The 18,687-nt window shown below is 40.0% G+C and overlaps 1 protein-coding gene across 4 annotated transcripts in view; it reads right to left on the bottom strand.

The window, feature by feature from the left end:
- The window catches only part of kat6b (K(lysine) acetyltransferase 6B), a 33,705-nt gene extending 15,018 nt beyond the window's left edge, over nucleotides 1-18,687 (bottom strand). For 2 of the 4 annotated variants that reach the window (XM_079472722.1, XM_079472725.1), the window contains exons 1-5: nucleotides 18,571-18,687; nucleotides 14,753-15,631; nucleotides 3,008-3,116; nucleotides 493-608; nucleotides 213-294 (exon numbers count right to left, since the gene is read on the bottom strand). In XM_079472722.1, the coding sequence (XP_079328848.1) occupies nucleotides 213-294; nucleotides 493-608; nucleotides 3,008-3,116; nucleotides 14,753-15,373 (928 nt within the window). In that variant the 5' untranslated portion in view covers nucleotides 15,374-15,631; nucleotides 18,571-18,687. Of the gene's footprint in view, nucleotides 1-212; nucleotides 295-492; nucleotides 609-3,007; nucleotides 3,117-14,752; nucleotides 15,632-16,933; nucleotides 17,328-17,435; nucleotides 17,542-18,570 lie in introns of those variants that run through there. The other 2 variants (XM_079472723.1, XM_079472724.1) reach the window with 2 other exon arrangements.

Raw genomic sequence — 18,687 nt, 5'->3', positions numbered from 1 at the left:
CTGCCATTAACTGAAAAGGACAAGCGCAGTCATTTGCAAGCCAGAGGCGAAGTCATTAACCATGAAAGAGCGTGAGACACAAACACACACCAAAGAGTGTACATATCATCCTACAATTATGTAACCAGAACTCTTTGTGTAATGGCACATTCAAAGAGCTTCATCCTAAGAATGGAAAAATCCACACAAAAACAATCAAACGCATAACGTACCTTTAGGCATTCTGGAGAGTGGAGGGTCACAACACTCCATGTGAAACCCCCTGTCACAGGAGTCACAGAAGAGCATCTCATCCTGAAGAATCCAGACACACACACAAAACATGTCAGGCACATAAAAAGCCCTCAAGACTCAATCCACACTATTACCATGCAACAACATTCCGGGGTGAAACTGTCAGAACAAGCAGAATCCTGACACTATAAAGGATGTCAAAGTGGCACACAGCAGGAACTGGGCCAAGGCCATCAATTTGAAAAGAAAAGAACTTACAGCATTCTTCCCCTGAATCTGACAGGAACTGCATGTTTTGCATTCAATGCATTGCCATCGCAGAGCCTTGACATTTGCAGTCAAATCAGCCGAGAACTTCAGACATGATGGATGGCCTTTGAGGAGAAATTTTGGAATAAAAAAAAGAAGACAGAGAGAGAGAGAGTCTTTAGAGCACGCTCAATTAAAAGAGCGACATTACCTAATCCTTTAACTTTGGCAGGAAACACAAAAGCCCTTGCTGAAACATTACAGGATAAATGTTAACAGAGACTTAATCAAGCAGAGAGAGAACATTCTCCAGCACTTCAAAATGAAACAAACCAAAGATTCCACGACTGCGGAACGGTTAAATATTTACACATGGCATCAACAATGCGAAGGAAGACTTTTGGAAATCTGTGTCTAAATGCACTGTATTATCAAACACTTCTGCACAGCTAATTAAAGCTAATTTGATGTTAACGAGGCAGAAACGGTACGGGCGTTCACTATAATGGCACTCGATCAGTTATAGTCATGTAAAAGCATGCACTCCTGTCCCTCAGGGCTGCCAACCAGCTGCGGTTTACAGTGGAAGGCACTTTTCTATACTTTCACCAACACTTAATGAAATCCACCTCTGCGTTGTTAAGTCAAACTCAGCCATAAAAATGTCACCGGGAGAACAATTCCTCGTGGCATTTCAAAATCACTGTTCAAAACAAATTACACCATAAGAGCAGGTAATTTAACATGAACATGGCAATTCTGTCTGGAGGAGGAGGAAAGAAAGAAATAAATGAGAAAAAGAAACAAGCAAGAGAATGTGAAGCGGGAGGGGAAAAAACAACAGCTTACAGACTGCACACCTTACAGCAGAATCCATCAGTGATTGTGGAAAGCCTTGTGCCATTACTTTTATAAAATAGACTATTTTTATAGCTTTAAAATCACTCTAGTCTCTAAGCACCTTAAAGTATTTCAGAACGTTCTGGAACAAATGCCATAGGGAGAAACTAACAATAACGCAGTGTTCCCTAAACAAATATTCCCAACAATATATCTCCAACATTTGTATAAAACATCAACAAGCTTCACGCTACAGATGCATACTATATGTCTGATATCAAAGAGACCTGGAAAAGCCCTCGTCTGGAGAGATTTATTGACTACAACTGTCAAACTCTGTTGTTTCTGTCAAGCTAGCCTCTCTGTTGCCTTACAAACTGTTTTATTGATGAACATGATTTGTGAGTACCGGCAAAGGTTAAGACAAAAACTCTCATCAATCCAAGCTTCTTCAAAGCATTATCAAGCTCAACCTTTGTTTTGCAACCTCAAGCTGAAAGAATTCCGTATTGAGCCTTTAAGATTTGGACTATTTAATCATTCACAAAAACAAATATTTTCACAGTATCAGCAGAAATACTGTAGTTATATTTATCTATGACTGTCTCCCTCCCGTCTCTCAATCTGTGTGGATATTTGGACATTACATCCGACACGTCACTTTCATTCTGCTCTGACTCACTTTAGTCTGAGACCGATCGAATCCTGTTATGTAAATGACCAACACTGTCTATGATTAGGAAAAATACTATACTATAATACTGAACAATCTGTCTCTGTATCTCCGTTTGTGTGTGAAAATATAAAAAGCAGAACCTCACATGGAAGAACCTCATCATTTACTCTCCTTCGAGTTGTTCCAAATCTGAATAATTGATTTGTTCTGATGAACACAGAGAAAGATATTTGGAAGAATACTTATGGCCAGACAGATTTTGCTGCCCATTGACTCCCATGGTATGAAAAATGACTTTTTTCTGTTTTGTTTAATACAAAAGACGAAGACGTTGAAGAATGTAGGACAGAAAACAGTTCTGGGGCACGTTTGACTACTATTGTATTTGTTCCTACTATGGTAGTCAATGGGGGGCAAAATGTGTCTGGTTATAAGCATTCTTCCAAATATCTTTCTCTGTGTTCATCAGAACGAAGACATTTATACAGATTTGGAACAACTCGAAGGAGAGTAAATAATGAGAGCATTGTCTTTTTTGGGTGAAGTATCTCTTTAACAGCTAGTGAACTAAACAGAATTTAGAAACCCTATACCCATCCTATAAAAGAATTGTCTTTCTGAAATTTCGAATCTCCATATTTTGTGATTTTTTGTCATTATTATAAGTCTCCCCTTATGTTTCACACGGGGGATTTCATATATATATTAGTTAACTTTTTGATTTAATAAAATAATAAAAAAACAAGAAAATAGCATATTCAAGGTTTCAGAAGGACACTGATGATATGATTATTGCATCACTGCTTTAATTCTGAGCAGTTAACCAAACATAGTCTCTTGTTTCAGCTGAAGGCTTAGTTATGAAGTCTGAGTCACACTTCAATAACCACCAAAAACATTCAGAGCTAGACGATAACTCGCTGTCGGCCAGTTGGCACAGACGTTCAGAAGATGCACTGGCCATATATGGGCACGAGTCAGGCTGAGAGTTCAAACACAGTTACTTACCACTGCTCCCACAGTCAGCACAGGACAGCAACTCCTCTGATCTCTTGTCTCGATTGGATTCCTTTGTGCCCAAACAGAAGCTGCATATAGGTATCGGGTCAGCACGTTGCTGGAACAGAGAAGACGACAAAAATTCTTATTGTGTTAACCATTTTCAACATCAAATCAGCTGGAGAAGTGGGACGTTTGCAATATCTAGATGTTTGACAGGATGAAACATTAAAGAAGATCTACTGTAGCTAAACATTCGCAATGGTTTGTGAATAGCTTAAGAGCGCTGTGCTTTAAATCATATTTTATACATACACAAGAAGATTTATAACACCAGTTCGACTATCATTTTGAAGACGAGACACATGAGAGGCGTCAAAAGAGTGCAGATTGGAGAATAAAACATTTGGCATGTGTTTTCATTAGCTCCGTTTGAATATCGAGTGTCAAACTAGACAGGTGGTTACAAACCCAGGGAGCCTGCGAGTTATTAGGCGCGCGATTATAGAGGACAAATACATGGTGCCAAATATAAAGCAGCTTTTGGCAGAGTCAGGGTATGAACACAAGGACCCTCAAATCAATCTAACATCATTACAAAGTCAAATAAAATATCGCTGTGTGTTTAGTGCATTTTAGCACTCGGATGTATTTATGCAGAAATATATAAAGCGATAATAAAGCAATGTGTAAAACATTGTGTTCAGATTTCCAATAGGGGAGGGAACCAGCAGGGATCTGGCAACATGATATTATATAAATATGTAGGTCATAATATGATATTATTCCAGTCTTTTAGTCCCTTGCTTCTCTTTCATCTCCACTGGACGTCTGTAATTAAATTCTAGTTCGTTCTGTGCAAGGATATTTGTCAAATAGAAATAACTTGATTTCCACCTACTCACAGACGAACTTTGAAATATGGTTAATCTAACTTAACTACTTGTGAAAATAAATGAAACTAAAATCATGGTACAATGATATGCCATATTTCTCCTGCAATATCTTCGATTCTCCTGGATTAGCAAATCCAGACGGAGAATCATGTGATACACCACAAACAATGGGAAATCCAAATGTCTCCCATGAAATCAGTTTGACTACTGTAAAGATTACATGAAGTCAAAACAGCAGACACTTAAACAATTAAAGCAATGCTACCGATGAAAGATAAAGGATGTCCAGCAGGATGTTTCCTCAAGCCTGTACGTCACAACACGCTGCCTCACCATATCGCCGTGCGCCGTGACACAGCGCTGCGCTTGTGTAAATATTAGCAATGGGATGTTATATAACAGTGCGAGGTGTAGCCAGTGCCCTCCAAGCGAGGGTAACGCAAGGTGCTGATTCCAAAACAAGATTACGAGGAACTGAACAAGCTCAGTGAATAGCTCTGGAGATAAGACTGTATCTTCCTTCCAGCGAAAGCCTGTGGCATGCAGGATTCTTGTAGTGGAGATCAGAAAAAGGTTAGGTGGAATCTCGACGAAATAGTCTGCCACCATACCCTCATGTCTCCAAACAGTCGCAACTAAATCTCAGCACGGGTTGTGTAAGCCTATTCAAGCCTCGAATTCTCCATCAGACAACACTTGCGAAAACACACCGGTCTCCTGAGAAGGGGAACCAGACGAACTTGAGAGTAAACAAGCGAGCGATTCGGCTCGACTCTCTCCCAAAAGGATCGTCAACGAGAGAGAGCGATCCGTCGGGGACGGCATAAATCAAATGCAGATGGGGTATTAGATGGAATAAAACTACATCTAGTGGGTATGTTCTCTGCACCACCTCAAGAGAACCACTCAGACTGAGATCCCTGCTGTGGCGTGTTGATAAATATTGAGTGTCTGTTCTGGTGAGAAACCTGTTGAGAGTAATGCTAGACTAATTGTTTTATGCAACAGGCAATCAATCCCTGGCCTATTAATCATTTTGGCAGATCATCAATTTGCAGATGGGTTATTCATAAACATTGCAAGTTTTCATTTAAGTGCCAATTGAAAGGCTCCAATCGATGGCCCCTGAATGATACGCATGCCTCTTCATGCGAACGACGTGTCGGTTCTAGCCAGAATGAATGTGTACTCATAGCCATAAAGGCTTTCTCTCCCAGAGGGCAACGTAATCACAATCCACAACAAAAATCCCACCATGCAAATAATGCTTGACCTCAATTGCCTTCAAACAATACATCGGTATTCACACAGAGGAGGGGAAAGCTCAGGCACTGCCGACTGATATAAATACAAACAACACCTCGATTGCAGCTCTACATGCGACGTCATTCAGAAACAGCGGTGAATTGATTTCAATGGCAGAATTCCATTAAATTTTTTCCATGCGCTCATTTACTTACACTACACAACTACGTATTGATGCTCACAATGAATGAAAAGGCTTAGCTACTGATAAACCCAGCTATGTTTGACATTGAGTTAGCATGTACTCACATGCTCCGCGATCACATCCATGTAAGATAAATAATGCCATGCTGGCAGATTCTCAAGTTCATTTCTTTTAAAAGCCCTCAGCGTAAATACGACTTTTGAACTGCTTAAGTGTCATATAAATCCAGCTAAACAAAACAAACCCTTAATCCACCAGAACCAGACAGTGTATATGATACGGCTATGATGAGGATATTATACTTAACAGCTGTTGGTGGCAATCATAAAGATGGACATTTTTACAACTAACCAAACACATACAAACCTAGCACCAGGGTACATTCTTGCTCCGGTGTGAACACAAATATGTGCTGATTGGTGACTACACCCTGCTGAATACTGTGACAAATACACCATCTGGAATGTTTACAAAGGAACATTCTCAGCATTCCCATCTAAACCGGGAAAAACGGAAATGTGATGTAACCTCTGAGACAGGACAGTTTCACTGTTCCAGGAGGCAAAAGTCTGTACTTAGATGTTGTCTGTTTTCAGCCATAATCGTACAGCTGAATGGATCTTTTATAAATGTCATCAAACTAAATACTCTTCAAAGATACGAAGTATGCAATACTACTGTATAGGTACATAATATTAATATGAGATTCGCAGAAACTGTTCCTTTAAAGATTGAACATGCAGATCACCCAAAAATTCAGTTTTTGTTCAAAATCTGTATAAATGTCTTTGTTCTGGTTAACACAGAAAAATATATTTGGAAGAATGCTAGTTACCAAACAGTTCTTGGCCACAATTGACTACCATTGTAGGAAAAGTTGCTTTATAAATTTCTTTGTTTCGATGAACACACACGATGACATTTTGAAGAATGTAGGAAAGCAAACAGCTCTGGGGCCCTTTTGACTGTTATCAAAAATCTATCAAATATCTTTCTCTGTGTTCATCAAAACAACCACATTTACACAGGTTCGAGGGTGAGTAAATAATGAGAAGAATTTAAAATTTTTGGGAAAACTGTCACTTTAAGAGAAGCCTGAAATCGTTTTGATTCAATGGAACTCGGAACCCTAACAATGGAATGGTTGACTCCAATGGCAGATTTTTCACAGCAAAGGCGGTTCAGGGAGCCTCTCAATAGTTCCCAGAAGTTACAAGTAACGCATGGCGCTGCAGCTAAAGACCAATTGTGGTAAACTTTAACTCATTTAAAGACGCAACTCATTTAATGAATGAAAAATTAAAGAATAAAGCATTTAAAGAGAATACATAACTTCCTGGAACTATCTGAAGGCTCCATGTTTGAGTTTTTGAATTTCTGTGGTCGTGACTAGGATCCGGTGTGTAACTGGACCAAGCCCGGATTGGCCAATCAGGAGGACCTGGGAGATTCATGGTGGACCAATCTTTTTTTTTTGCCCGCGAGGGCCGGTGTTGTTATGCCACTGGGTTGAAATATGCTTGCTGTCCTTAAGCTGCCTGCAACAACAGTACCAATCTTATTTTTCCGGAGCCCCACTCTATTTAATTATTATTTAACTGCAGCCCACACTTTTTTTTCTTCTTCTTGTAGTCCCTTTCGCAGAGTGCAACCATCTACAGGTTAATGATGACGTAATTATCTTTTGACTCCCCCACAGCGACACCCTGTTAAAAGAATGTCAGTTGCAGGACTTATGCCATGCGAGTGATGGGATCATAAAAAGTGCAAATGCGGCGCTGAAAAGGCCAGAATTAAAAAAAGAAAGCTCTCGAAATGGACAAACGCACTTAGCGGAGTCAATTCTTCACAAAAACCAGCAAGACAACAAAAGAACAGAAAGGATGAGAAAGCCGGTCAACCGTTACCAACAGTTTGCAAGAAGCTAGCAGTCATGCAAAACAATGTTGTGCGCAAACCACCGTTAATTTTTATGTATCAGACAACCTTTTCTTGTAACTTTAGCTCTTAACCAGCAGCAGCCTCATACAGCTGCTCAGATAAAACAAATCCAACACATCTTCTACAATGGTTAAACGGATTGCGAATGATCTGTGATCTGCACGGATCGTGCACGGCCAACGGATCATAACGTGCATGACCCGTGGATTCATCATAGTAAAAGACAGCTTCATTGTACACTCTCGCTCCCTCCCACCTCAACCTTGCTTTCAACCCACAAGAGTTGGTGTAGAAAACTTAAATGTGTTATTGTGTATATCATTATTGTTACAATATTCATAAGCAAATAACATTGAAATTTGTGAATAGTAATAATCCAAAAATAACAATATGATTATATAAATCTTGATAAAGTGTTTACCAAAGTCTGCATGTGTAATGGCTGTAGCAGCAGTGCTGTTTGAATTTAAGAGACACATTAAAGCAGGCAATATTTCAAGAGAATTTTACCCTGCAATGTGTCCAACAGTTAAAGCACAGCACGCTGTCAGCAAACCAATTAAAGCAGTGCAGCTAAACTGAGAAGAAAAATCTAGCCGACCACACTGATTGACAGTTTGATTGTTGGATGTCTAGTCCATGCGAAGCATGGTGTCCCATCCATAATCATTACATATGTAAACGTATGTTAAATGCTAACGTTTAAGGCTACGTGATCCATCACATGTTTCATCCCCTGTGAATCAGAGTAATGATCAGTAAAAATAATCAAAACATGCATTTCAGCCCACATTAAACCTGACTGCTTCTACTATCTCCCAAAACCTTTGAATCCTGAGATCTCAGCTTAGATAGCCAGAAGCAGGGGCATAATATTCTTAAAATGTGGTGTTTGTGTGTAAACTATGCCCTCATCCCATAACCAGACACGCTGGTAGTAACTGATACAGATTTGTTTCTTCTAGCCTGTTTTGTGTGATAGAAACCAGCGACAAGCACACCAGCATCATCTTTCAAGCCGTTTAAGAGCAAACAGAGAGAATTATGTTTTTTGATGGCCAAATTAGGGATGAACCGAATGTTTGGCAACCGAACATATTCGGCACAAAATAGCAAAAAAGGCATGTTCGGCGAATATGTGAACATGACTTGATACGATCAAGCAGCATGTGTGTGGAGCATTTTAAAGCATCAGATAAAGACACAGCACAGGACTTGCCACGCGGGAGTAAATTTCCAAATGAAAGCATCTTTACCGATTGGTAAATTTACTTCAGACTGTAGCGAGTGGGCGGTCTGACAGTAGCCCCGCCTCTCACGACATCCTTTGACATCACACAGTCTCAAAATTATTTTACAATGGAGCCTATTATAATTTAACAGTTTTCGTTTATTTGTATTTTTAGCTCATATGCCTGTTGTTGAATGACATTTTTCAATGAACTGTTATGTTGTAGGGGTACAGAGTAACCTACATTACATTCTTTTAGCAGTCAGTTATAGGCCTAATATAGGCTATTCATGAAGGGTGAGTGCTAATTTGTTTTGTTTTAACTTCCTTTTTTAATTTTATTTTAAGTTGTATATTTAATTTGTATTTTATTGAAAAGCAAGACAAATTATAAAAGGCCCATTTTGACCATCAGTTAATGCAATAGTGAAAAAATGGCTATATAAATAGAAGAAATGCAAGAAAACGTGTTCTGTGTTCAGCCAAGTGTTTCGCTTCATGTTCAGATTCGGCCAAGAATTTTCATTTTGATGCATCCCTAAGCCAAATATTACATGCTTATGCTTTAGAATGAAGGAGGAATGTAGGGCAGATCTGACGCTGACCTGTGACTCGTCCCATTACATTTTCCAACAGCTCTATTAGCTCAACTGAAGAAGGATGGCAGGGCTATTACATTACTGTTACTTCATTCAGGTCAGTATGCCTGAGGAGCAGCAACATGGCACACACGCAGGTATCTGACACTCAGGTTAGTTAAGTGACAATTACTCCGGCCCTAATTAAGTAATCTCCACTTCAGGCTGCCTCTGACCCTTTCCCCATTATGCACGTGATGGTGGTTGTGGCAGCGGCTTAATGGGTAGGGACTTGTTAACACAAAACAAACACTGTCAATGGCGACAACAATTGATCCAGATACTCTACAGAGATACCGAGGCAGTGATCTCAATCTCTTGCTCCAGTAGTGACTTTTAGAAACCGGGTTATTCAATCTGCCACATCACATCAAAGCATACAGTACAGTATTGGCCTAGGATCTTTGTTTAAGTGTATTTCTTGTCATAGGGTTAGAAGTTTTTTTTAATGAAGAAATGAAAACATTCACTGTTATATGTTAATCTTTACCAGACACATAAAAGTACAATTCTAAAAACAGTCAAAAATCTTAAACCACTGGGCCAACTACAAAAACAAACCTCTCATTGTCTGCCTCTCAAAAAACATTAGGAAGTATGTTTTGTTTTTATATATAAGCTGCAGACCGTACAAACAGTAATGCTGATTGAACAGTTACAATAACACCAGCTATATTGAAAGAACACACTACTGCTTTTAAATGAGCATTCAGCAGAAGTGAGAGGCAGGAGATGACAGCAATGCGCTTACACAGGCCAAACATAGTTGCTCTCCAAAGACCCACAAGAAAACGTCATCTATGCAGGCTAGCCAAGATGTCACAATTTTCAAACTAGGTTAAATCAAACTGCTTTCAAACAAGCTCATCAATTATATTAATAGCTAATTACAAGGTATCAACATCCAAAAGTAAATTCCTATTAACATTACAGATGTTGGATATGACAACATACACTGGAGATGTGCAAAACTTCATATGCAGGGCTTGACATTAAGCATTGTCATGTGGTTGTCCTGCGGACAAGTATTTGTCAGTCACTTGTCCGAGGACAAATATTACTTAAAAAAAATTATATTTAATTTGAAGCGTCAAAATAATGGTTTCGGATTCTGATCTGGTTAAGCTGATAGGTGTCCGATGTGGCCGCCTAAATTTACTAAAACTCTCCATGATTGCTATAGAACAAATGCAAACAGTAATTATTCTTAGTGTCAGGGCTGTACCCAAACTTTTTCTTGCACATATCACTGTTGCTACAGAGGTTTAATGTTTGCAGCACAGTCCAAACAGTTGTAGCACAAGTATAAATCATTAAATCATAAAAAGGATTTGTAAGTTCAGTTCATAGCATGAATCGGCAGGTAACTGAGAAATGACATTAACGTTGCATACAGATGGATAAATTACAACAAGGGTACTACAATTTTAGTAGTTATTCGTCTAAGTGTTCAAGTTAACGGGACTTTTATTTTGACAGTGTCGTCGGGAAGACGCTTGAGTTTTAGTGTGTGCTTGACGATAGCTTCACTCAACCAGTAAAATGCTGGTAAAATAAACTCTGAGCGACTCGGGAGATAAAGTTAATGTGTTTATATCCTCATACAGATCAGATGCAGAAAGTCTTCGACAATCACTCGTGTAGTATGTTAATCTGTGCACCTCATTCACTCAGACATGCAGAACAGCCAGATGACATATTCAAATAACAGGATTCCGCGTCAACATCTAGTTATACGATTATTGTCACACAAACAAGCAAAAAACATGACAAATTCAGTTCACACAAACACGCAGCTCTGTCTAATGCACCTATTCTTATTGTTCTTAGCAGAGACACATTTCTTCGTAGCACTGTCATTTCCCCCCCCCCCCCCCCCCAAGTAAAACTCTTCTCTTGCTTGCCGATAAAAAACATTCACTTGTCCAGGACAAATGTTAATGTCGAGCACTGATAGGCTGATAATGGTGGATTCAAATTCAACAAATAAATAGGTAAAGTAACCAAAACATCTTAAATCACATCCTGGTTGGAAGATGATGCACTGACTAGGTTAGGACTTGACCATTACAGATCGTTCCACCCAGAGCTTTGACAGGTAGATGCAGTAGTCTAACTTTACAATACATTACAGCTTGATCTGCAGAAGTAATACTTTTCGTAGTTTTTAAAGTATGTCTTATTAGCTGTTGTGGTTTCACTTTTTAAACATGTTTTGTGGACAACTCTCAATAATACAGGTAATATAGAGTTTATTTCTAATATTTCCCGTACTGTTACCATAAGTTGTTACATATACATAATCATTTAGCAGACGCTTTTATCCAAAGGCAGCAATAAAGCAATATGTCATACAGGAGCAATAACAATAGGTGCTAATACCAAGTTACTAGTTTCAACAAAAGCTAGAACAATACCTGTTGGAAGAAAGAGAGAGGGTTATTTTTTTCCGCTCTCATTTGTCTGCCAAGTTTTCACAGAAGAGATGGGTTTTAAGTAGTTTATTGCATGTTGTGAGACATGTGGTTGACCGGACTGAGTTAGGAAGAATGTTCCAACAGAAGAAGTTGTGAAGGAGAATGAGCGGGAAAGCGATTTAATGCCCTTATGAGAAGGCAATACAAGACGCCGCTTGTTTGCTGAACGCAGGGCTCTTGATGGGGTGTAGGAGGGTGTGAAAGTATGCCGGTGCAGATCCAGTGATAGTCCTGTAGGCAAGCATTAGTGACTTTATTCAGCTCTTGCAAATAACAGCTGCAATATGCAAACACTGGTAAATCCATCCATCCATGTAAATAAATAATAAAAAACATTCTGCAAACTAATAAACCAAGTTAAAACAACCAAACTATGGGACGCGTGAAGGGAACTGCACGTACCTTTTTAAACCACGTTTAGATGTATTTCATGTTTGACATTGAGATCTCTGGCAAAATTTTAATTAAAATGATACCTTGAAGAGGTGCATTAAACAGACTATATTATTGCTCTGAATAAATATATTGATTTACATTTCAGATATAAAGTAATCAATTTTTTTTAAAGATTTTCAAAAAGAACAGAGGGGTGCCCTATTTGCCCTGCAAAACACTTAACCACAAGTTATCATCCTTTCTGGAGTTTGACAGTACTTACCAAGTGTAACACATTAGATTTGTTTTGATTAAAAGTCTGTTTCTGTAATATTTTACTGATCCAGGTATCAGATCGTGCATGCCAACTCTAAACAGCAAAAGCATTCAAGTACGCGCTAGGGAGCCAAGTGCACTACTCGATTGATTTTCTTATGTTATTCATGCACTTTTCACTGCAGAATGTTTTAAGGCGAGATCTGTCAATTTCTTTAGGAGACTCTATAATGCTGTAATGACATTTCTAGAAAGTGAGCAAATCGCATCAGCCACAGCTGGTAAACAGCAGTCTAGCACTGTTTCAACACCATTACAGAAGAACAGATGTAATCAGCCAAGCCTTAACAGACCTTCATTGAATTACTATCTTTTAAGCTACGCAAGAGTTTCAAGAACATCTATTAAAAAAAGCCACGAGATCGGATACACCTTCAACACAAAATCTAATCCTGCCAGCTAATGGGACAAAAGAAAGCCGGATTTGGCCCTCTCTTTTCTCATAATTTAACCCCTCACAGAATATGATAAAGAGGCCTGGAGCAGCTGCAGACTGACCAGTCCCCAAGCACACAATTAACAACAAAAGAGCCCTTTTAACGCATTGAGCTAATCAGCAGCCAGCCCACCACCGCAGTCCCCTGAACCATCTGCAAGACGGCAGACCGTCTCTCTGATTGTGAAAAAAAGACTGGCACCATGCTATCATGTCCTAGGGTCAATGAAGCACATTGCTTAGCAACAGTCAAGCCCCCGTGCCTGGAAACCAAAAGCTTTTCCTTTCAAAGAGCAACTCAATAAAGTGCGGACAAGGGAATGTGCTTGAAGATTTGATTACCAAATGGGCTCCAATTGTTAGCTGACCACTGTAGAGAGAGCGAGCATTAAGAGCCACGTAGTATGGAACTTAAGTGACCGGCGACAGATAATGAAACGCTTTCTTGACTTGTTTTCAGTTTCTCTGTACCCTATTTCGAAACCAAACCTGACATGCTACAACAAAGACAATCCAAACCGTAGCTCAAACTTTTAGAATCGAATTGGTGCAGCTACGGGACACATATTGAAGAATGCAGACTTAAGCAAATACTACAGATAAGACAATTAATACTACTTAAAACCAAAAAGGACTACAAACGATGGTGATGTGTATGTTCTTACTATAGTAAACTTGCATCTGATGCCGTGTTCACACCAAACGCGAATTAAGCGTTTTGCTCAAGTAAATGACATACAAAGTCCAGGCAAAGATGCAAATAGATGCGCTGCTGGGTGACGCAAATGGCACGACTCAGCGCTCACGCAAAATGACTAACTTTTCCCGTGAGATATAATGAGCAAGGAATGCGATTGATCGTTTGGTGTGAACACAGGGTTAAACACACCTGTGCACATCACAATTGTAGCTTTATGTCTCTTATCAGATTCTGTAACTTTTCTTTCTTTAAAACAACTTTCCTTTTCGTCTGACATCACAAATCCCCTGCCTTCAACCACCTGGCTCCATTAAATATCAAGTTACACTCAGAAATGTCACACAGCAGCAGTAAACCATGTTTGCAAATGCCGTTTGAAAATGAATACAGTTTTAGACATATATATTCCAGCTTTAAAATAATTTAAGTCTGGTCTGGATAGCAGTTATGTACATGCACTTAAACAACAGTTCAAAATATCCCTCATATCAAAAGATCCCTCATGGTGAAGTCAGCATAAAGCTCTCGATTATATATTAGTTATTCCAACATCTGTAGAGTATCAAGCTCTCATTTAGAGAACTATCCTAGAAAAAAGGTTAAGATGATTTAAGAAGAAAAACACGGTCTACTCATTCTTCACAGAACATTTAAATCACACAATGTTCAAATCAAACCCAGGTTCACTCATGTGGATGACAAAGTGGTTAGGGGGAACGGTGAAGAAACTCTTTATCTAAACAATGAGGTTTCAAGACATTTAAGAAACTTAAAGCAACAAATTCAGTTGTGTATAGTAAAGCCATGAATAGCTACAAATGCTGGTTTTAACAGCTAATAAACTGACTTCCGAATTCTTACAAATGAGCTACAAACATTTTAGCATTCATATGCACATAAACGCTTCCATACAAGAGCTGCCAATGTCAGTCAGAGGTTATGTCAATATATTAATATTTCAAAGAAAGCTTCTCGGTTTCTGACACTGAGGTCTATTTTCTTGGTCTTTACAATGCCATTAAAACTGCTGAAGTTTTATAACACACACTTAGGAATGTTTGGCCAAATGCTTATTTTGTTCATTACTATGAAAGTTCCAATAGGAGAAAACCTTTTAAAAAGGACTTTAAAGAATGGTGCAAGTCTCTGGATGCAGACAAAAACTACAGGTAAACAAAACAACATTCACAAGTTGAATAGAAAAATGCCAAGGTGTTTCGCAGAAGCACACAAGGCATATAAGGATTATAGGAAACAAAAAGCTCTTGTCATACCTGGTCTCTCTCATGAGGGAGTAAAGTTACAGGTGGGAGGTCTATCCCGAAGACCCCCACGCTCCTGAAGCAAGTTTTTCCTCCAAGTCCACCACTGTTCATCCTGTAGAGTGGTCCATCCTTCAGCAGGCGCCCGTTGTTAACAGCCCGCTTAGCAGCTAGCCTCAGCCTCTGCTGAAACCTGGGGTTCGCCACAACATTCACCAGGTCACCCTGGCTTCTGAGAAATCTCTCTATGTTCCTTAGAGAAGAGCCAGCGGGGACACCCAGACCCTCGATAGCCCTCCTAAGGACTTTATTCCAATCCACATGACGGAGATCACCTGGGGGTAACACAGATCCGACTGAGACGGGGGCAGGCCCTCCCAGCTTGAGCGGCGCAATCCTTCCCGGGTTATCCGGGTCTTTGTAAGAAGTGCACCCTTTGCTGGTAACCTTAAGGATGGATCCATCCTTCACAGCTAGCTCCAGCTGCTGGAGTACGACGCCCTTGTCTAGTCCATGTGAGGTTGACACAGCATGGCAAATCCGCTCCTCTGAAGGCCGCTGCTTCTGCCTTTTGATCTTCTGAATAGCCTCAAGAATCCACTCTGTGTACAGGGGATTGGCCAGTTTCACCATGGTGAAATAAGTTGTTTTATCAAGGTGCGATCCATGAATACATTCCTTTCCTTTAATTGCGAAACATACGCATCCACAAACACAAGTCGGCCATTAGTACATGATGCCGAACGATACGGTACGATACAGTAACGATATAACTCCTCAAAAGCCAAACTGGCTATTCATTTATTTTCCTTTCTGTCTGAATGAAAATAAAATCCTTGTAGTTGTAAATCCAATGTCAGAACACTTGCTGAAAATTCCTTTGAGTTACACCTGTGGGCGTGAAGACAAGAAAAACAGAAAATCAATGTTACTTTGCAACAAAAATACTCACTCCAGAAAAAGTTATATCGGCACGGCAAATTATGGCAACTTGATCCGAGAGGTTAGACTAACCTACCACACCACTCATTTACATTCGTCGTACTTCTCCAACCACAAAGTAAGGTGTAAGACAGGTTCAAAAACAAATACTGATTCTTACAAGTCAAGCTGGAAAATAATGACACCTTTTATTTATCATTATTTTGGACGTTCTCATCATTTTATTAAATACTTATTTGATAACTTATAAAATGTTTGCTAAAAAACTTCAATACACCCAAAATGTTGTCAAACCAGATGAATTTGCTACTTCAACAAAGCTAGTATGCTAAAGGACAATTGTTTTCCTATATGTTCAGTCCTTTGAAATAGGATAGATGTCATGACTTCAGGTCTTCGGTGGACACATTTCATAAACAGAAAACATCACCAGTCCCTCTGACCCAAACCAGACAGACCAGTTTAACCATGAGATTAACTAAACAAGTCACTTCACATTTTGAAACAGATTAAACATCAGCACCCAGAACATTACGACAACGTCAAACCATAAATTACATTTTAATCTCTAATTTTGTGGTTGTACTAGTCCTTCTGGTTTGGTCCTGAACCTACCTACCTAGACAACAACAAAAGAAAACGTGTCTATGATGCCCAACCACACTGTCTAGGCAGGGAGGGAGCAAAGTTGAGAACCCAGCTCACTTTAAAACGTCGTTTTAAATCATACAAATTTGTAAAACCTCACACAAAGCGGAATAATGATCTAAAACATACAGCATGTATGTACAGCATCAGTATAACGCGTTTTATGAAGGATTGGCTCGTGTTTGTGTACAAACCCCAGCAGCAGAGGAAGACAGTGCTGCGAGCAGCCAGCAGGTGACATGCATTCAACAATTTCTGAAGAATTCCTCTGCTCGCCAACTGCAGCCATATCAACTCCAGCACAAGTTATCTGTCATAAGGTTTTGTTTATACGTGTTTACATAAAAAGCCTCAGAGACAGTGAGAGGACACCTGACCCATTCCTCGAAGACATACGATCCGGCCTGATCAGATCGAAGACGAGCTAACTTCCAGTAAATAATTCAACAACGCAACTCAGTTCGCCGACAACATAGCTACCAAATAACTCGAGTCCAATTGAGGAGGCAAGACAGCAAACAGAGTAAGCGGATCATGTAAACACTGCATAACTGACAGGAAAACAAGGTGTTATTAATAAACTATCAATCAACTGACACTCACTCTTCACGGCTGTTCAACTCATGTGGACAAACTCGAACATCTCATTTCACAACAAGCGTCATAAAGACTTTTTCAAGATTTGACATGTACTTATTCCACCTTGAAATCACATCCGCACTCTTCTTGCTTTGGCCACAAACTAAGACTTGGCCGTGACATTTTACATGTACGGTCTCAGTCAAATCATCCCTGCTGAAATAAAAAAAAACATCACAAAACGTCTATTGACATTCGCACTTCAGCTCGAGTCATCTAAAGCCGGCGATTAAACCCGAGATACTGAGCTAAAGTAAAGCGAATGTCAGAGGCATTCGCCGCCTTATCTCCAGCATCGGCTTTCCAAACAGCCACAGCGCTAAAGTCTAGCACGCTAAGCTAAGGCAGGCTAAATTAGGTTATGCTTTATGACTACTTCCGACAGATGACTATAGATAATTTATGATGACAAAGTCAACGCGTCAATTAACCTACGGTCACAATCGCGCCGAAACAAATCGCAAACCTTGTTTTCTTGCCGCTTTAATACGGTGGAGAGGTCAGGTGACTTCGCCGCTTTGCCCGGTTGCGTTACTAAACAGACGCCATTTTGTTACAATGTTGTAGTTTACATGAATCCGACATGACACTGATTACAACCCAATGGAGTCTCATTAAACCTTACCTTCACAAAGAGGGTCCCGCCCAAGAAACTTTAATATTGGTTGGAAAGGGCAAGTACTTATCCCTGGTTTGATAACGCAAGTGTCAATCACAAGCAAACAGTTCAGCCTCTCGAGAAGCCGGTTGGCTTCATAATCTGTCAATAAGGACTTGACCCGCCTCTTAAGGCGACGACTGCTCTTTGATCCTTACTGCGTATCGATTGCGCCACCTGCAATTCTAGCCGTAAGCGAAGCACGTGAGGAGAAGATAACGCCAACATTTTTTGTATCATCGTGTAATCTAATGAGTTTAAAACTACTTGACGGCTTTTTAATGTAAAATCATCCGAGACTCGGTCTACACCTCTAAGACGGCTCCCCCTTTTGAGCATTGCACTACACTACACTGCAACGAGAGCAGCTCGACCCAGTCACACTTTTTTGAGAATAATGTAACGGAGAATAAATTATTCGGAGCGCTCGAGTTAGCCTCTGCATCCCTCTTGCCGTGTGCACCGTAATCAGGTTTATTAACTACTTTGTACTTTACAACGACGCGGAAGGCCATGAACTATCGAGCGCACGTACATCCATAGGAAGGCACTGTGCAAATAGGCAAATTTATAAATCCCGAGAACGTCTCGGAGCATGATGGCATAACGCTTTCTCCCGTTATTTCACAACACCGCAAATAGCACGCACGCACCGCTGTTTATTTATGCACAACGCCAATATCCTCATATCCCAAGCTCAAGCAGCTGAGGAGCGATAGCATCTGGAAAATTCCGTTTATGCGGGTCAAGCAGCCGCTTGCGATACTTGCACGGTTCGCGTAACCCAATAACCTTAATAGCCCGAATTAATTTCCCCACTCGCGTCAAGTTACATCACTCAAGACAACTTAAACTTGAACGATTAAACCGTGTCACCGATAACGACCCACTCAAGACACCGCCGAGATAAATGCCCGACAGCGCTGGCAAAGCGAACACTTACCTTTAAGTTCCTCGCGCGGTCCCTCCACGGTCCTCGCAGAAGCGATATAAACACGTTTATTTGCGAAGATGATGATGTATGCGTAAAGTAGTCCGCTAAATCCAATGGGGTCCTGTT

This window comes from Barbatula barbatula, assembly GCF_947034865.1.
Source record: "Barbatula barbatula genome assembly, chromosome: 14".
Classification (NCBI taxonomy): Eukaryota; Metazoa; Chordata; class Actinopteri; order Cypriniformes; family Nemacheilidae; genus Barbatula; species Barbatula barbatula.
The sequence above is the reverse complement of the archived record's forward strand: the minus strand, read 5'-3'. Positions and strand labels throughout refer to the sequence as shown.